Here is a 17,776-nt window from a genome sequence, read left to right on the forward strand (position 1 = left end):
TGAATCAAATCTCTATCACTTTGCATACATTCTTGGGAACAGAAAAAATTACTTAGAAAAAACATTCTAAGTATAGTGTTCATTCCGTGCAATGGGGCATAAATAAAAGGTTCTGGTGTAAAAGACACCTTATTTTATACTACTGATGACAAGCAAAAAGGTTATATGGGTGCCCGGTTAAAAATATATTGATAACTCTATTAATTAATACCAGTTCTAATTTAAAGGAGAAAGTTATGAGAATAAAATAAAAGTTGTCTGTACCACGAAGCATGCCTTCACTGTTTAGACTGATAGTCCTAGAGCTTTTTGAGCATGTATTCGAATATCTTATGACAATAAGCCCGCCACCCACCCCACCCGCGCTATGCTGTTTTTACTTAGCGGCTGGTCGGCGGTCACGTTTATGAGGTAAACAAACCGATCGATTCCTGATCACCGTTCTTGTCGATCGGAAAATCAAAATATCAGCATGATATTGCCGCGAAGATGGAGCAGTTATGTTACTTGATTCGTACTTCACATTCGAGTCGAAGCTTGGGTGGCACAGGTTATTTCTTGCGGTGGAATCGACGAGGGGAATTCGAACTCTAGTTGTAGTGTTTGAATTGTTGAAAGAAATGGTCGCATGGGGATTGAAAGTTTAACGAACAATTTCAAATTTTGCCGCTTGAATTAAAAGTAAAGTTCATGTGAATTGCTTTCGTATGTATTTCTGACGGTTTTAGATCTACCTGCTTGATTTATATCGGTTACGCTTCATGTTGACAAGTCCCTCAAAATGGCGGCCAAACTTGGAGATTGCCGAAAATTAGGTAAGTTCACGGAGTTATAAAGTTCTCGTAAAGGTCGGGCCGCAAAGTTTTTCTCTGTAGTTACCTTTTCTGTGGCACCTACTTCCTAGCTATGTTAGTTGGATCAGTTAAGAACGCCTCACTTTTTCAAAAATTTACCTTGAATTTGATCGGTTTTGGCGTGTGTGATTTAGGCGAACCGATAAGGTGTCATTCGAATCTTCCTGTTTCCTTGATTGACACATGATGTTTACGAAAGTCGCCTCGATAGATAAGATAGAGTTAATATACATGCCTGTGGTATTTTTTTTTGCTGAGTTCCGTAGTTTTTTGTAAATTGTCCTCCAAAGTTGTATGAAATTAAAGTCTTGAAAAGTGTCACGACAAGCCTTCGCTCGAGTGAAATTTAATTTCCGTAAAACTCTGAAAAATAAAGAGATCCGATCAAACTGATTGTGGTTTTAGTATAGATACATGAATGTCTTACAACACACGAGAAACGAGCGAAATCCGTGTCTCAAGCAAAATCGACCGGACCGCTCTTACAGAGACACTCTCTCAAAAGTTTGTATTTAAGAAGTGATCTGACATCTTTGGCGGCAATAAGTCTGCAAAATATTTGTTCCTCGATCTCAACTTAATTGCCGCATGTAGAAAGGATAAATTATTGAAAGTTTGTATTTCTGAAGTGATCTGACATCTTTGCCGGCGGCAAGTCTGTAAAAATTTGTTTCTTGCTCTTAGCTTAATGGCAACAAAATTGAACGAAGTATTTGTCTTCGAATTTTTGTGATAATGAAGAGTCTCTTTATGTAGACAAGGCTGGCAAATAAATACCGAACACCTGCCTAACATTTGTCAACATTCAAATTCACAGGAAGATTTATATTTTGGGACGCTTACTATCATATTTTTCTACCTTAAATTAATTTAATTTACAGCGATGCAGTTCAAGTTACCATTTAAACCGATTATTGGTATTCTATATATCTTCCAAGGAATTACTCTCCCGCCATGTTTCTGTTGCACTGGTGAGTATAAATCCCTTTTTAAATTTCTTGTGTTTCATCTTTCTGGCGTCGTTTCCTCAAAACCATTTCACGAACTACATAAGCTACCTGCTTATCAGAGCAAATAATGTTTAAGCAGACAATCTTTATTCAACTATCATGTCTTCTTTTATGGAATAGAAGATACAAAAAAAGTCAAATTTGAAAAATACCTCACCACATGCGCATCAATGGCTCATGATCAAAATGACGAACTAAAAAAAATCGGTTCACAGATATCGTGGTATGGTAATGAACGCTATGAAAATAATTCCTGATGTTTTTTTCTTTCCGCTGATCGATTCACAATCCAAGATTAATTTTTGGTAATGAAAGCCTCCCTGTTAAGTTGAATTTTCAAGAGATATGATCACCCGTAAGGAAAATTTGTCAGGGTTCTCACGCAATAAAATTTTAAAATAAAGTGGTTTAATGTTTCAATAATGAAAATAAGAAACTACCATAAGTGAGTGGAAACTAAGCGATATATTTGTTTTGCCTACCACAGACGACGATTGTCGACACATTATATTCAAGGACCCAATACCGAATATGGCCATGAAAAATCACGCAATCAAAAGTGTAGAGGTGCCCAACGAAGGAAGTTGCCGAGTAATGTGTTATATGGAGCCTAATTGTGTGTCCATCAATATTGGACCTGTTGCAGTAGGAAACCAAAAATGCGAGTTGAATGACGCCACGGAGGAAAACCATGCTCCATTTCTTCTCGTGAAAAATCCGGGTTACACATATCTTGCAATCGAGGTAATAGCCCACATTCTTACGAAACTAAAGGGAGTCAGATACAGAAGAGATTGTTTCTTTTTCTAAGGGTAAAGTGATCTTATTCTTGAAATAAGGAAGATCTGCACAAAAGTTTACTTTGTTTTGTCAACAGAATCCATGTAGTAGCAGCCCATGCTTAAACAAGGGCACCTGTCAAGCTGGATTCACCAATAAAGGTTTTCGTTGTGTTTGTCGGGAAAGGTTTTCTGGAGAAACCTGCCAAGTTGAAGGTGATATGGCTGCATTGTATGGGCGGTGTCTCATGTAATACGCGAGGAGTATTTAACTTAAATAACTTATTTAACTTCAAGAACAAAACATTAACCACTGAGATAAAGCTAAAAAGGAAAAGTCTATTTCTGTAACTTTAAATGAATATAGTTGGTAGATATTAAGGAAAAAGAAATGGTATTTGTCAATGTTCAGAAACAAGTTTTATCAGCCACAGCAATAGTCAGGAAAGCAAACGAAAAGCGTCAACATCCAAACAATTTAAAGTGGGCGTTTTACTTTGTTTTTTGTTTTTAATGATCTTCAGTCAAAAGAAACTGCGCAGAAATCTACGAATCCGCGGCTAAACCTACTGACGGCGTGTATACCATTAAACCTGATAATTTGCCTGCCTTTGATGTATTCTGTGACCAGACAACGGACGGTGGAGGATGGACTGTGTTCCAGAAGAGACTGAACGGCTCGGTTGATTTCTACCGCTACTGGAACGACTACAAATGTGGTTTTGGTGACCTGAAAAGTGAATTTTGGTTGGGATTGGACAAGATTCACCGCCTGACCTCAAATGATAACAACATGCTGCGTGTGGATTTGGAAGACTTTGAAAGAAACACAGCTTATGCCGAGTATGACACGTTTCATGTAAAGGGTGAGAATGACAAGTACAGGCTGATTCGCGGCTCCTATTCAGGTATAACGGTATATTCCTTTTTATTATTACGGGGGAGGAGAGCGTAAATTGAAGTAAAGAAGCTTAAATTCTTTTACAGCAACAGTTTCCAAAGATGAAAAAAAATGATAAGCTAAGCCCATCGAAATGCAATAATCTTAGACAGTGCAGACCAGACGTTGATTAAATCTGAAAGTGCTTGCCGATGGATCTTGTCCTGTTAGCCCGACGGAACAATTCAAGTCTGATCATAATTGATCTATTAGCAATATCAAGCTAGCGTTTTCATTTCACAGGGACGTTTGATAAGAATAATGTAAATTTCTATTTTATTTACTTTTTATTACCGTTAATTCAAATTTTTTTTAGGAAACGCTAACTCCTCTCTCTCCCATGATCGGCCATTCACCACTAGAGATCGCGATAATGATCATGACACAAAACGCAACTGCGCCATTGTATTCAAAGGAGCCTGGTGGTACAGCGCGTGCCATGCGTCAAATCTCAATGGCTTGTATCTTCGTGGCAATCACTCCTCCTATGCTGATGGTGTGAACTGGAAAGGCTGGAAAGGTTATCATTACTCCCTCAAGAGAACCGAGATGAAAATAAGACCAGTGGATTTCTGAACTGTCATATTTATGTCATAATTTTTATTAAGAACCTACTTAGCAAAAACGAGTGATTTGATCAAGTCTGTTCAGTGCTAAAAAAAACATTGATGGGTTTGCCGGTTTAGTGAACGTTAGTTGAACTTTCTAATGTTGTACATATTGTTTTCCTTTTTGTTTCGTTTTAAAAAACGTAGAAGGTTTGTCTGATATTATCACCAGCTTCTCGAAACATTAAACAATTTAGTACACAGGTGTTATTCTTTCAAAGAGACTTTATGAAGAGTAAGTGACCCGTCATTATTTTGGTGGAGAAGGGGGGAGGGGGGATCGAGGGTTCTTGGTTGTGCCTATTCCCCCCTAATAAAATTCCCTGCATTTGCAGTCAATGTTCTGTAATTTCCGCTTATTATATACTCAACAAAATATCGCGTTTCTGATTGGTCAATGATGAATGCATAAATAGGTTATAGAGTGCAATAGAGGTTATAGAGTGCAATACGGAGAAGTTGCCATGGAAACACCGGGGAAGCGCCAAATTTGAACACCAAATTATAAACAAAAATGGCTGACAGCCGGTTTGCTTTGTCAAACCAAAACATCGTTGAGCAACTTAAAGAAAATGCGAAAAACAAAAACACGTTGAAAGCTACACAGACCTGGTTAAATGTCTGGCAAACATGGGCGACTCGACGAAAAGTAAACCCAAAAATGGAAGAATACGAGCACGAACAACTCGATAAAATGTTGGAGTAATTTTGTCGAGAATTTAATAAATAAAAAATCGTATGAACCTGCTCGTGCATTTCGTGATTTATGGTCACTCGTGATGTTTTGAAAGTTCTCAAATTGCACTCGCCTACGGCTCGTGCAATTTTGAGAACTTTCAAAACATCACTCGTGCCCATAAATCACGAAATGCACTCGCGTTCATACGATTTCCTATACTTATTGCATGATTACCTACGATTACGTATCTCACTGTTATTCATGAATATTAAACGTCACTTTCGTAGGAAAAGGGCTCATAAAGTGCATTATGCTACATTACTTCGTTAAGATACAAAATGTCCAAACGAGTTTTTTCGAACAGAAAAAAAATCAACTTGACTTTCCACATTTTTCAAAGGCCTCTTGCGCGACAGTAATTCAATGACTTCAAATTATTAGATCACAAAGTTAAAACTAGTCTAGCGCATAAAAAAGAGAAAACTTGCGAGCTGGAAAACTTCCCTAAATTTGAACAGCTGCAAACAGCAAGAAGGGCGGTGGCGTTTGTGTTCATCGCTTATAAAGCGGCGGTTTTCTTCTGTAGTCATAGCTACAGCACTTACACACCTGGTTTTTTGACAATAAAATTAATAGAGTAGATTAAAAAATTTCATGTGCTCCAGTGCAGACGAATTCTATTAAAATGATCCATTTTTTCCACTAAATTTGTCTGTGCGAGTAACTCATCTGGAAAGATAAAACTTTAATATGGAGAAATTCCACCTGATTCCACCACATTCTTCAAGGAATGAAATAAACCTATTAGCAGGACGGCGTCAATGCTACCAATAACATAACAGAGGGAATTACTCGCTTGCGACTGAGTACCACGATAATTAGGACTAAGCTCAAACATAAATGCCGAAGACCTACCTGGCACTGAATTTGAGAGGGAAAAGGTATTTCAGCTATTATGGAGACCAGTTTTTTTTATCAATGTGATCACGATCAATTCATAGTTTTCAATTATGGCGACACAGTTCAAGCTTTTCCTTGAAGCTGTCAATGGGAATCTCTAAATTTTTTTCAGAAACTATTCCCCCACTATGTTTTTTTCGCACTAGTGCTTATGATTCGCCATTTAATTCTTTTTTCTATGTTCGTGTTCGATTTTTCTGGCGACGTTCCCTCGAAACCCGCATTAAACGAACTTCATAAGCCACCAATTATAAAAGGAAATAATTGTAAAATTAAGCAAACACGATATTAAACTAGAAATATTACTGTTTTCTATTGTCAAACTTGACACTAGTTTCTACTGCGTTTGTGTTCCAACAATTATCATCCACATCTAATCATTTGTGGCTTTTTCATAGAGTTTGACTTTCTGGCATTTTTCAAAAACCCTCTACTGAACTATCAAAAGCATAAAAGACCAAAACCATGAGCTGATGAATATCAGCAATTTGAACGACCGATTAGGAAGAAAAACTAAAGCGCTTCTGTTCATCTCTTATTCAACGTTTCCTGTTTTGTAACCATGGTTACAGTACTTCAAATAGTTTTATTCATGATGGCACGACACTACTTTTAGCCACCGATATTTTCTGGAGTACTTAAGACCTTTAATCTGATTAAAAAAAAGATCCCATATACTGTATTTTGGTGGTATAAATGTTTGGAACAATGACCATATCCTTTGACAGCCGATTTCATGTAATTGTAATCGTTTGAAGATTTTTCCGACGGCTCTGACATTTGGCTTGTTTTGAAATACAACTAATTACTAAATAAACCCCTTCGGGCGGCTGGTAAATCGGCTGATAATGCCCACGGCTGAGATATTGTCCAAAATTAGGGATGCTTGGCCGAGAAGTAGAGCCTCGAGGGAAAATGTGAAGTTTTGAGGACAAACTTTAATTTATAACGTACGGACGGTAAGTTACAAATTTATTTGTATAGATTATTCATTTTTTTTATATCGCGCGAGATCGCTCGCTCTGAGCATAGTTGCGACCAAGTTTCTAATATTTAACTGGACTATACACATAGAATTTGTTTTCTTCTGTGTAAGATAATTAAGCTGGCTCTCTTCCACTAGCTATATTTCTTTGCAACGGAAATACCAGGGTTATAGCGTGGTAACTGTCCGGGTTTAACATTTTTCTTGAGACTCGGGAGGCTGATATATCAACTGATAATGTCCAAAATTTGGCCGAGAAGCAAAGCCTCGAGGGAAAATGTGCAGTTTTTGTGGACAATTTTTCAGCCAAAGACATTATCAGCCGAAATACCATCAAGCCAGAAAGGGGGTCTATTTATTTTATAACGTACCCTGTTATTAATTTTCATATGATCCGAAACCACTCTTAAAAAACAAGTGCTTGTCTGATGCGGATGCGTAGGTGCGACCAGCCTTTTAATATTTTACTACACTCTACAAAAAGAGTGTAAGATAATTGAGCTGGCTCTCTTCCACGAGCCTTGTTTCTTTTCGTCGGAAATAATCTGAGAGCAGACCGGGTTTATAGCGTGGTAATCGTCTGGTGATTTTGCATCACGTCATGTAAAGTGGCCATTAAAACGACGCGAAAATGAATGGGTGGATTACAACGATATAGGTTTGAATAACATTTCGCTCGAGACTGCCGCGCTTGTTTGGGTTCCTACAGTTACTGACCATATTTCATAATTTCAAGCTTTGTGTAAGAGTTAGACTCGCTGACTTTTTCAAAAATCCTCCTGGTCTTTTATAGAGGTATTTCATTGACTATTATACTTGTCCGATGTTACTTAGAGAAAACCAACCACCCAGAGTTAACAAAAAAGCAATGGTTCGATGACTAAATATAAGTAGAACAGCTGAACAGGAAGAAGGCCTGAGGCGTTTATGTTCACCACTCATTAAACCGTTCTGTTTTGTAACCATAGTTACAGCACTTTAAACACTTCTCTATAGGGTAACAAAACACGATTGTCACTCCTGACACATCCGAACACAGTATCGAGTACGACAAACGTTTTATCAGTCAGAAGGTAAGAAAAATATTTGTGAGCAACTTATGGATATTTAACACAAATAAATTGCACTTGAATCTGTTGCAGTAAGTTAAAAGACAAATACGTTTAAGCTAAATACCATTCACGTTTAAACTCCAGTCATTAGCGTGATGTGTTCTGTTTTCGTCTCTACCGATGCTTTATGAAATATAATGGCTCATTGAAGCATAGAAAACAAAAATTATGTAAGTGGCTCATTGTATGCTGATGTTCCTCTTTTTGTGCCTTGAATGAATGAATTTTTATTTACTAAGGAGAAATTCCCATAATGATTACCTTTCCAAAGAGAGGAAATGAAAAAACCCATCAGCAGAATGGCGTCGATACTTTCAATAATACAACTAAAACAAAGTATTTGTTATCGAAATTTCGTGATTACGAAGAGTTCCTTTGAGGAGAAATAGCTGAACAATTGCATGACCTTTCAGCATTATATTATATTAGCATTTCAATCGATAGAAAAACAGGAAGTTTCATAATTTGAGACGACTTTCAATGGTCACGATCATGATTCTTACCTTGGAGTTAATTTATAATTTATAGCAATGCAGTTGAAGTCTTTCCTTGAAGCTATCATTGGCAATATCTTTATTTTTCTTGGAATAACCCTCCCACCGTGTTTTTGTTGCACTGGTGAGTATAACTACGCTATTATTAAATTTGCGTTTCATTTTTCTGGCGCTGCTCCCTCGAATCCATTAGAAGAACTAGGCCACCGTCGAACAATGCAAACAATCTTTAAGCAAATACTTATTTTCTAACTCAAAATGTCTCCTTTTAGGCACATATACGGAGATTATTGGATACGGTTTTCCTTCACCGTATTTGAAAAAAGCCCTAAAAGATGCGCATATTTATAAATTGAAACAAACGAGTCAAAGATATTGTATTGTGTGAATTAATGCCATGGAAATTATTATTTTTCGGATATTTTCCGTAACATAATCCTTTACGCTGAATAAATAAAACCTCCTGTTAGAATTGAAGTATAAAAAGATGAAAATATCCTTCAGAGAAAACTCTTTAATAAAGGTTTTCGTGCGGTAAGTTGGCAAAATAGCGTGCTTTAATGTGTTTCTCTACTAATTGACAATCAGAAATTTTTACGAGTAAGCGATAACCTGCATGGACGAGTATGTAATCCTATTCGTTTTGCTTTCCCCAGGCGACGATTGTCGAAACATTATATTTAGGGACCCAATACGAAACATGGCCATGAAGGATCGTGTGATCTGGAGTGCAGAAGTGCCCAATGAGGGAAGCTGCAGAGTTATGTGTTATATGGAGCCTGATTGCGTGTCCATTAATGTTGGACCTGTAGAAGGAGGAAACCAAAAATGCGAGTTGAACAACGCCACCGAGGAAAACCATGCTCCATTTCTTCTTGTGAATAAACCAGGCTTCATATATCTTGCAATCGAGGTAAAAATTTCGCATTTTTACCAACCTGAGGGGAGTCAGACACATGATTTCTTTTCATTTCAGGTTAAAGTGATCTTATTCTTGATTCCTGTCTGAGGGGAAAGCAACAAGAGCTTTATTTTGTTGTTGATCAGAGGAGGTTGTTTATTTTTTGGCGCTAAAGTGATTTTATTTTTGATGTAAGGAAAAGTTTCACGAACTTTACTTTGTTTTTACCAACAGAATCCCTGCAGTAGCAGTTCATGTTTGAACAATGGCACCTGTCAAGCTGGATTCACCAGTAAAGGTTTTCGTTGTGTTTGTCGTCATGGATTCAGTGGAGAAAACTGCCAGTTGCAAGGTAGCATAAATAGCGTTTTCGTTCACTAATCCTCTTGGGTTAAATGAACCACTGGAATTCGGGTAATTTACTAACTGTTTTTAGAATCTGGTGACAGAAGTAGATTTAAACTCATTCTTAAATCGATCATTGTAGAGTATTTAGAAATGATTGAAATTTTATTCCTTGTACGAGTACCTGGTGTGCGCGGCGTCGAATTCTTCAATTTTCTCATTTATTCATAGGCCTGAAAAAAGATTGTGCTGACATTTACAAAGCTGGGGAAATAAGAGATGGTATGTACACCATAAAACCTGATAACTTACATGCCTTTGATGTATTCTGTGACCAAACAACTGAGGGTGGAGGATGGACTGTGTTCCAGAAGAGAATGGACGGCTCAGTTGATTTCTACCGCTACTGGAACGACTACAAATGTGGCTTTGGTGACCTGTGTGGTGAGTTTTGGCTCGGACTGGACAAGATTCACCGTCTGACCTCAGATGATAAAAACGTGCTGCGTGTTGACTTGGAAGACTTTGAAGGGAACACAGCTTATGCTGAGTATAACTTGTTTGGTGTTATGAGTGAGAATGACAAGTACAAGCTGATTCTTGGTTCTTATTCAGGTAGAACTGTCATTTCGTCTCTTCTACTCTAGTCATTCTAAGAAAGGGGAGTAGGGGGGAGGAGAGTGCTTAGTAACGTAAATATGTTTAAACTATTTAAACATCTTGGGAAATGAAAATTTTCAACCCCCCTTCAAATTTTGCATGCAGTTAGGTACTCAGGGAGGATGCACAAAAATGCTCTTTTTAAAGGGCGCAGCGCTCTTGTTGCCATGGTAACAACGGCTGCTTGTTCGAGGCCTGGGGCCTCATTTTCATACAAAAACGTCGCAAAAAAAGAGTGAAATGTTTATTTCTCTATCTCAAGCTAAATACAACATTACAAATTGGCACTTCTTCCATACAAAGTAACATCATTCATCTTCACATTGATACAGTCAACTTTCCCTGGGAGTGAAGTTGAACACACTAACAGATTACTCATTTCGGTACAGTTCCGGTCATCTTTGTTGTCGGGTAGAACAGGGAAACGTTTATCTGAATTTCTCCAAAAGTACACCGATTCTGGAACTGAAACTAACCACAAAGCTGGTTATAACATTCTAGTTTTTAAAAATGCTAAAATCTCTGCGGGCCTGCCTCTACTTTCCATAGGAGCAATTCGCGAACGAAGCTCAAAAATCAGATATTGCATAATTTGGCGATGTTTACATCGAATGTTCTCGACAACAAATGTTTCAGAAAAATGAAACATGTAAAGCTTTGAAAGAATGTCATCTTATGAGCAATATCCCGAAGAGAAATCTCGTCTCTGCTTGTCATCTTTTAAAAAAAAATTGATCAACGTAACTACAAACATATACCTCAATCGTGTGCATATCATCCAGATTCCGAGTGCTGCATCTTCTTTCATGGGAATTTGAGCGATCTGAAGTCCTCTGAAGATACACTGTGATACTTGTATGTCATTTCAAACATGTTGAAGTCGGCTGATTGTTGGTCAAACGTAATACTCATAGTTCGGCTCTTTTTGTCAGGAAATTCTGGTGACTCTCTTGCTGTGCATCGCAATATGCCATTTACCACTAGAGATCAAGATAACGACATTTCTGAAACCAACATTAACTGCGCCATTAAGTTCAAGGGAGCCTGGTGGTACACGAGGTGTCACCAATCAAATCTCAATGGCTTGTATCGTCGTGGAAATCACTCCTCCTTTGCTGATGGAGTGAACTGGCGTCATTGGAAAGGACATTATTACTCCCTCAAGAGAACCGAGATGAAAATGAGACCAGCGAATTTCTGAACTGTCATGTTCGTGGCACAACAATGATACAGTTTCAACTTAACAAAAAAAGCCAGTTCCTCGATCGAGTCCATTCAGCATTTAAAAATCACTATTAAATTGAAGCTTAGCGAAAGGTTAGTCGCAATGTTCGAGCTTGTTTAGGGTTTTTCTTGCTTCTTTGTGTGCGTTTTTCAAAATAGGAGTAAATGATTCCGTAGAATCGGCCAGTTAACCGATAATAATAATAATAATAATAATAATAATAATAATAATAATACTAATAATCATAATAATAAGTAGCTCAGGAAAAATACGTCTTTAATCGTTTCTCAAAAACAGAAACTGATGGACTCAATATAAGATTTATGGGTGAGACATTCTGTAGCCTGGGGGCAGCGGCTGAAAAGACCCTGTCTCCATAAAATTTTAGGTGGGTGGTTGGTGTTTACAAGAGCTATCCTCGAATCTCAGTGGCTTGTATCATTATAGCCATCACGACTCTATGCTCCTTCTTTATATATAGGTTTTGACTCGTATTTTCACTTAACGGAACACAAAGTGATCACACAGTCTTTATTTTTTCAAAGTTAATCGGAAGACTAAACCCAGTCGCTAATTTAGTTTTAGATACCTTTGATTTCTATAACGAAACCCAAAACAATTAACCAATGTTTTGACCCTAAAGAACGCTATCAGAAAAACAAATATTTCAAGTTGCACTGGAATGCGATAACGTAATGTTGATGATTCTAAAATGCTTCATATTTTGCTTTTATTTGTATTTTCTTAGCTGTTGTTAAAGTAAATACCTTACACTGTTATTAATAACATATTGCACTCTTAAACATAAGAACACATCGTCACGCCCAAGGTCCATTTTGTAGATATGGCTAATCAGCTGATTATGTTACGAACTAAGTTTGTAGAAATACCAAATGTAAGGATGAGTAGGTGAGAATATAATGAAATAACAATGACACAAAAGTTAAGCATTCAATGTCGTCTGTTCAGAAGTTTTTCTTGATGGGGAAGAAACCTCTTAAAATAATGAAACCTCCTGCGGCGTAAAAATGCGAACTGCAGCAAAAGAAACAAATCAATGGACAGAAAACAATCTTTTAAGAAAGCAGAACTTTCATTATAACCATAACAAAATTAATTAAACCTCTCTCGTAAACAAGTCATAACAAGCCAACTTTTGAAGATACTAGGCAATAGGGGAAACAGGCTCTGTCTGACAAGCGCTTAGGCGCGAAACTCAGAGTAACAGAGAATCGATGCGTCCTTTTTGATTCTTTCACTTATATATACTCAGCTCTGCTACCACAGCATTGAGCACTTTATGCCAAGGTAGACTCTACCCCCACATTTATATATATGTGTATATATATATAAGCAGCGTAGAATTGGTATACCTAACGATGAACTCCCAGTAAGAGGATCCACAGGATACAATGTCTCGACGTGAATTTGTGGTTAAGTGTACTATACGGACGTAACGAAGAGGCCAACTCTTGACTGTCCTGGACGAGTTTAATGCACAACGTTTCGGCTGTTCAGCCTTCTTCAGGTTAAAATTAAAAACTAAAAAGCTATTTGCAATGATTGCGACTTATATACAAAACAGAAATTTTAAGATTGAAGTTACGTAATACAACGAAGGTTTAATTACAAACTGAGAAGGGTTAAACAATGAGAGGCAAATAAAGAACTATAGGTGACATGCGAATACAAATAAGTGACAAAAATTAAAGAGAAAAAAGAATCTAACTTAATTGGTAGTGTTTACTCCGGATTAACAAGCTCCCCATCAAGCAAAATTGGATTGTAGTCGAGCACCAATGGAAAAACTTTCTTAGCTGGCTTGACCTTTTTCCTCAACAGTTCGGCTCTTGGTAAACTAAGAGCTTTGTCGAACTGTTTATCAACGAGCTCCGCTGGATAATTTTGCGATTTCAAATACCCTTTGTATTCCTTACATCTATTTTGCACGCAATGAGCAGGATTTACCTCGTGAAAGTTGGAATAAGCAAGAGAAGGTAAAATTTTAAGGCTAAGTGCTTTTCAAATTGTTTCGAAATCATGCGACTACCTGTGCGACTACATCATTGGTAATACGTTTAGTCCCTAATGTTCTGGTGATATTCATTGAAGCAGTTGATTGTTCGCGTCAAGTAACAGGTTCTGATGCCTGTTGTCAGAGCGAATGACAACAATACACACTATACTTTATTTCATGCAAATCATTTTGCCATCTCCACCCGCAAATAGCAAAAGCTAGACGAGGCAGGCGGAGAGGAAAGGTTACAGCAGTCATAACAGATAATATAATAATTGTAAAGCAACTAAATAAACTATCTGGATAAATAAGAACTACTGAAAAAAAAAAAAAAACAAGCTAAAGTTACAAAATATATAGTCTTACAGAATGATATTACAATCAAATTTGCTACTAACAGAACTATCAATTATATACATTGAGTCGAGGATGCAGAATTTGCCATTTTTTGTAGGAGAATGGGCGCTTCAACATAATCGTCCTCTGCTTCCATTATCGAGAGCAAAAAGTCATGAAAATTTTTCTTAAAAGCTCCTTTGGAGAGTTGACGAAATTCGTTAGGAATTGCGTTCCAAAGTTTAGCTCCAAACCTGGAAAAAGAATCTTGATTTAGATTCAGTCTTGAAGTTTGAACATAATAATTTCCAGACGAAGAAAACCTGGTCTCATGCCTGTGCTTTGAATTAGCTTTAGTGAAGAAATCACAGATGTTAGACGGAGCATTCATGCAGCAAACGTCAAACATTATAGAAGATACATTTTCAACATATAACATTTGTAGGGGTAGAATTTTCGAGGAAATAAATAAAGGCACAGCATGGGCTCTAGGTTCAGAAAAGTACATCAAACGAAGGGCTCGTTTTTGAAGCACGAGGATTTTTTTTTAAATGGGTTTTGGCAGCTTGACCCCAAGCCGCCAAACCATATGTCAGATGAGGCAAGATCAATGATTGATAAATATTTAAAAGGGTTGTACGTGGGACGAAGTGCCTAAGACGGGCAACAACGCCAACAGTTCTGCTTATTTTTAATGCAACATTATTTATTTGAAATTTCCAGCTTAAGTTGCTGTCCAATAGGACGCCAAGATATTTAACATGGTCTTCGCACTGAAGCGTGGTAGGAATTTGAGTACAGTTATCGATCATTTCAATGTTAATCGAGTAGTTCAACTTACGTTGATATGGACGAAAGATAACATAGTTTGACTTTTTAGCATTGAGCGTTAACTTATTTGCATTGAGCCAGTCAGAGACTTTGAGCAGTTCGCTATTGACGGTTTTTTCAAGAGATTTCAAATTAGAGTCAGCATACAACAGGCTCGTGTCATCAGCAAAGAGATAGAATGACAATTTCGCTGAAGAGTTGTGAATATCGTTAATATAGATTAAGAATAACAGAGGACCAAGGACAGACCCCTGTGGGACACCACATGAGATCATACATTCGGTAGATAAGTTAAAACCCACTTCAGTTACTTGTGAACGACCGAGAAGGTACGAGGCAAACCAAGCATTGATAATTCCTCTGATGCCATAATGATTAAGTTTTTGGAGCAAGATTAAATGGTCGACGGTATCAAAGGCCTTTTTTAAGTCTAAAAAGATCCCGCAAGTGAAAAGCTTTTGGTCCATATTGTTTTGTATGACATTAACGATATCAATAATGGCATGTTGCGTGGAATGGTTTTCGCGGAAGCCATACTGTGACTTAAATAGAATATCGTTTTTACCAAGATAGGATTTGAGGCGGTGGTACATTAATTTTTCAAATATCCGATTGAAAATAGACAGTAATGATATCGGACGATAATTACCAGGCTCAGTCTCATCGTCATTTTTGTACACAGGAACAACTTTCGCTTTTTTCAGTTTGGATGGAAAGATGCCCTTTTGCACAGATATGTTTATGATGATGGAGAGAGGGCCCAAGATAACGCATCTTGCGTCAGTTAAAATACGAATCGGACAAGAGTAGAGACCGTAGGTTTTATTTTTAGGGATCAAAAGTATCTCACGCTCAATTTCCTCTGGCGTAACTGGATCAAAGAAGAAAGAGCGTGGATTATAATTGGGAGACAAGTATTCGGTAAAAAAGCGAGACGAACGAGGTACGCGCGAAGCTAGGTTTTTACCGACCGAAGAAAAGTAGTTATTGAAGATGTCTCAAGAGGATCATTAGTTAAGCTTTTATCATCAGGACGTTTAAGGGAAGAAATGACTTGTTTTCTATTCTTTTTGTCGTTAATTAGCCTATTTATTCCATTCCAGGTGTTTTTCATATTGTTTAAATTTTCAGCAAAGAACGCATGATAATAATTCTTTTTACTCAGTCGAGTAAGACTAGAAATTTTATTTCTGTATATTTCATAATTTACAAGATCACCCGATTGGAGGAGAGAATTTTTTATTTTGATGGATTTTCTAAGGCCACTAGTTATCCATGGTTTAGAGAACTGCTTAAGCTTGCGATTCGAAACAGTCTTTAAAGGAGCATGTTTGTCAACGAGTGCCAATAGTGTATTGTAATAGTAAGAAAAAGCTGTATCGACATCAAACTGATCGCGAAAGTTAGTTTGGCTTACCAAAGCATCAGAGAGTTCAGAGTTGAACTTGCTCCTGGAATAACCAGAAAAGTCTCTGCGTTTTTGCTTTCCGCGTTTTGGCCGCTGAATAAAATTGTGAGAAATACAGAATTGTGAATAGTAATCGCTTATGTCAGAGATAATATTCCCACTGGTAATTTCAACATCAACTTTGTTTGTTAGAATATTATCAATTAGGGTGACTGAGTTATTGAAAACACGTGTTGGTTTGTCAATAGTTGGGATAAATGAAAAGCTTTGAAGAGAAAGTAAGAAGTCCTGAGCATAACAGGAAGTTTCGGCATGAAGGAGGTTTATGTTGAAGTCGCCCATAATATATATTGATTTATTTGAGGTAATTAGTCTTTCAAGTTTATCATCAAAATATTCTTGGAAACGTTTGGGAGAGTTATGTTGTCTATATATGATACCACAAATGATGTTACTTTTCTGTGGAAGTTGAATTTCGATCCAAAGTGACTGGAAGGCTTCATCAGATACTTTTTCAATGACAGTATATTTCAGGGAATCATTAATATACAAGCCAACACCTCCAGAAGCTAGAGGTGTCGGCACATATTCGAAAACGTATCCAGGTATGCATGGATTAAAATCCATTTCTTTACCACTGATTATGATTATTTTAGTTTCTGAGACTCCTATAATGCTAAATTCGAAATTTAACTCGTCCAATAGATGAACTTGAAAGTTTTCAAGATTTCGCTTAAGACTCCTGATATTATTATGTAAAAGAGAGAAGCTCGAATCACTGACACGACTGGGAAGTTCACTTTTAAATTTGTAGAAACTATATGGGGAGTAGTATCGACTATGGATACGATGATTATAGATACTATCACTCGGATTGGTGTCTTCAAGTGCGTTTAGCTTGAAAAGATTAAGGTCATAAATGCTAGAGTTTTTCTAGGTATTTTTTGGCCGGTAAATGGGAAGGTAAACAATTATTAAATTGACCATGAGCTAAGTTTACATTTAATCCAAAATATGGGAGCTCACGGAATAAAGATAGAGTATCGCGAGAGTTTAGATCGTTAGCACCCATGAATAAAACTAACTATTTAAAGTAGATGATAGTAAATACTTATCGACCTGATAATGTCAGGTGTCCGAGACAAGTCGCTGTAGACTACCAAAGTCCGTTATCTTTATCGGTCGGGAACCCTCACTCTTGCGTAAATAAATCGTGGAATTCTTGGCCCAGCAGAAGCGGTATTGGTTCTGTTCTTTAAATCTCTTCGCTTCAAACAACAGGTGTTGTTTTTTGGGGGTGAGGTGATCGAAGATTCTGACTCTGTCAAGAACACTATCAGCAGACAGACCAATATTTGATGGGTTGACTTGAGAGGCGCTTTGTCGAGTTTCCATAACACTTGCTTTTGCAAGGCGTCTTACAAATTTACAGATGACCGGTTTCGTAGCGCCATTTTGCTGCCTCGAGGGGACGCGATGAGCAATGTCAATGTCCGACAGAAACACTTCTGCCCCCATCTCCTGGAATAATTTTACACACAGGGCGCTTGTTTCAGCTGCGGTTTCACTGCTTTTCTCTGGCAGGCCAATTATTTTTACATTAAATTGATAGCTATATTCCTCAACCTCGTC

General features: G+C 37.4%; 3 protein-coding genes and 1 long non-coding RNA gene across 7 annotated transcripts in view; 2 read left to right on the plus strand and 2 right to left on the minus strand.

Moving 5' to 3' along the window:
* Positions 1-398: 398 nt before the first annotated feature.
* Positions 399-4,397, plus strand: LOC113665736 (microfibril-associated glycoprotein 4-like). Of its 2 annotated transcripts, none has more exons than XM_089202041.1 (6): positions 399-815; positions 1,736-1,825; positions 2,352-2,608; positions 2,742-2,859; positions 3,168-3,551; positions 3,900-4,397. In XM_089202041.1, the coding sequence occupies exons 1-6, from the start codon at positions 782-784 to the stop codon at positions 4,157-4,159; spliced, it is 1,143 nt and encodes a 380-aa protein (XP_089058167.1). In that variant the 5' UTR covers positions 399-781; the 3' UTR covers positions 4,160-4,397. The 2 variants fall into 2 exon arrangements, with proteins under 2 accessions (XP_089058167.1, XP_089058168.1); XM_089202042.1 differs by having other exon boundaries at positions 3,946-4,397.
* Positions 4,398-6,244: 1,847 nt separating this feature from the next.
* Positions 6,245-12,507, plus strand: LOC149047796 (microfibril-associated glycoprotein 4-like). Of its 3 annotated transcripts, XM_089202045.1 has the most exons (7): positions 6,245-6,789; positions 7,812-7,888; positions 8,456-8,545; positions 9,078-9,334; positions 9,557-9,674; positions 9,899-10,282; positions 11,260-12,507. In XM_089202045.1, the coding sequence occupies exons 3-7, from the start codon at positions 8,458-8,460 to the stop codon at positions 11,526-11,528; spliced, it is 1,116 nt and encodes a 371-aa protein (XP_089058171.1). In that variant the 5' UTR covers positions 6,245-6,789; positions 7,812-7,888; positions 8,456-8,457; the 3' UTR covers positions 11,529-12,507. The 3 variants fall into 3 exon arrangements, with proteins under 3 accessions (XP_089058171.1, XP_089058173.1, XP_089058172.1); XM_089202047.1 differs by lacking the exon at positions 7,812-7,888; XM_089202046.1 differs by lacking the exons at positions 6,245-6,789; positions 7,812-7,888 and having other exon boundaries at positions 8,390-8,545.
* Positions 12,508-13,545: 1,038 nt separating this feature from the next.
* Positions 13,546-16,764, minus strand: LOC149047797 (uncharacterized). Its single transcript, XR_016185329.1, has 2 exons — positions 16,154-16,764; positions 13,546-14,159 (listed from the first exon to the last, which is right to left on the minus strand). It is a non-coding gene; the product is annotated as an uncharacterized LOC149047797 (long non-coding RNA).
* Positions 16,765-16,795: 31 nt separating this feature from the next.
* Positions 16,796-17,776, minus strand: part of LOC113664661 (uncharacterized) — a 1,478-nt gene continuing 497 nt past the window's right edge. The window contains exon 1 of the mRNA XM_089202056.1: positions 16,796-17,776. This exon is cut by the window's right edge and continues 497 nt beyond it. Coding sequence (XP_089058182.1) covers positions 17,273-17,776 — 504 coding nt within the window. The 3' untranslated portion in view covers positions 16,796-17,272.

This window comes from Pocillopora damicornis, chromosome 3 (assembly GCF_964200805.1).
Source record: "Pocillopora damicornis chromosome 3, jaPocDami1.2, whole genome shotgun sequence".
NCBI classification, from domain to species: Eukaryota; Metazoa; Cnidaria; class Anthozoa; order Scleractinia; family Pocilloporidae; genus Pocillopora; species Pocillopora damicornis.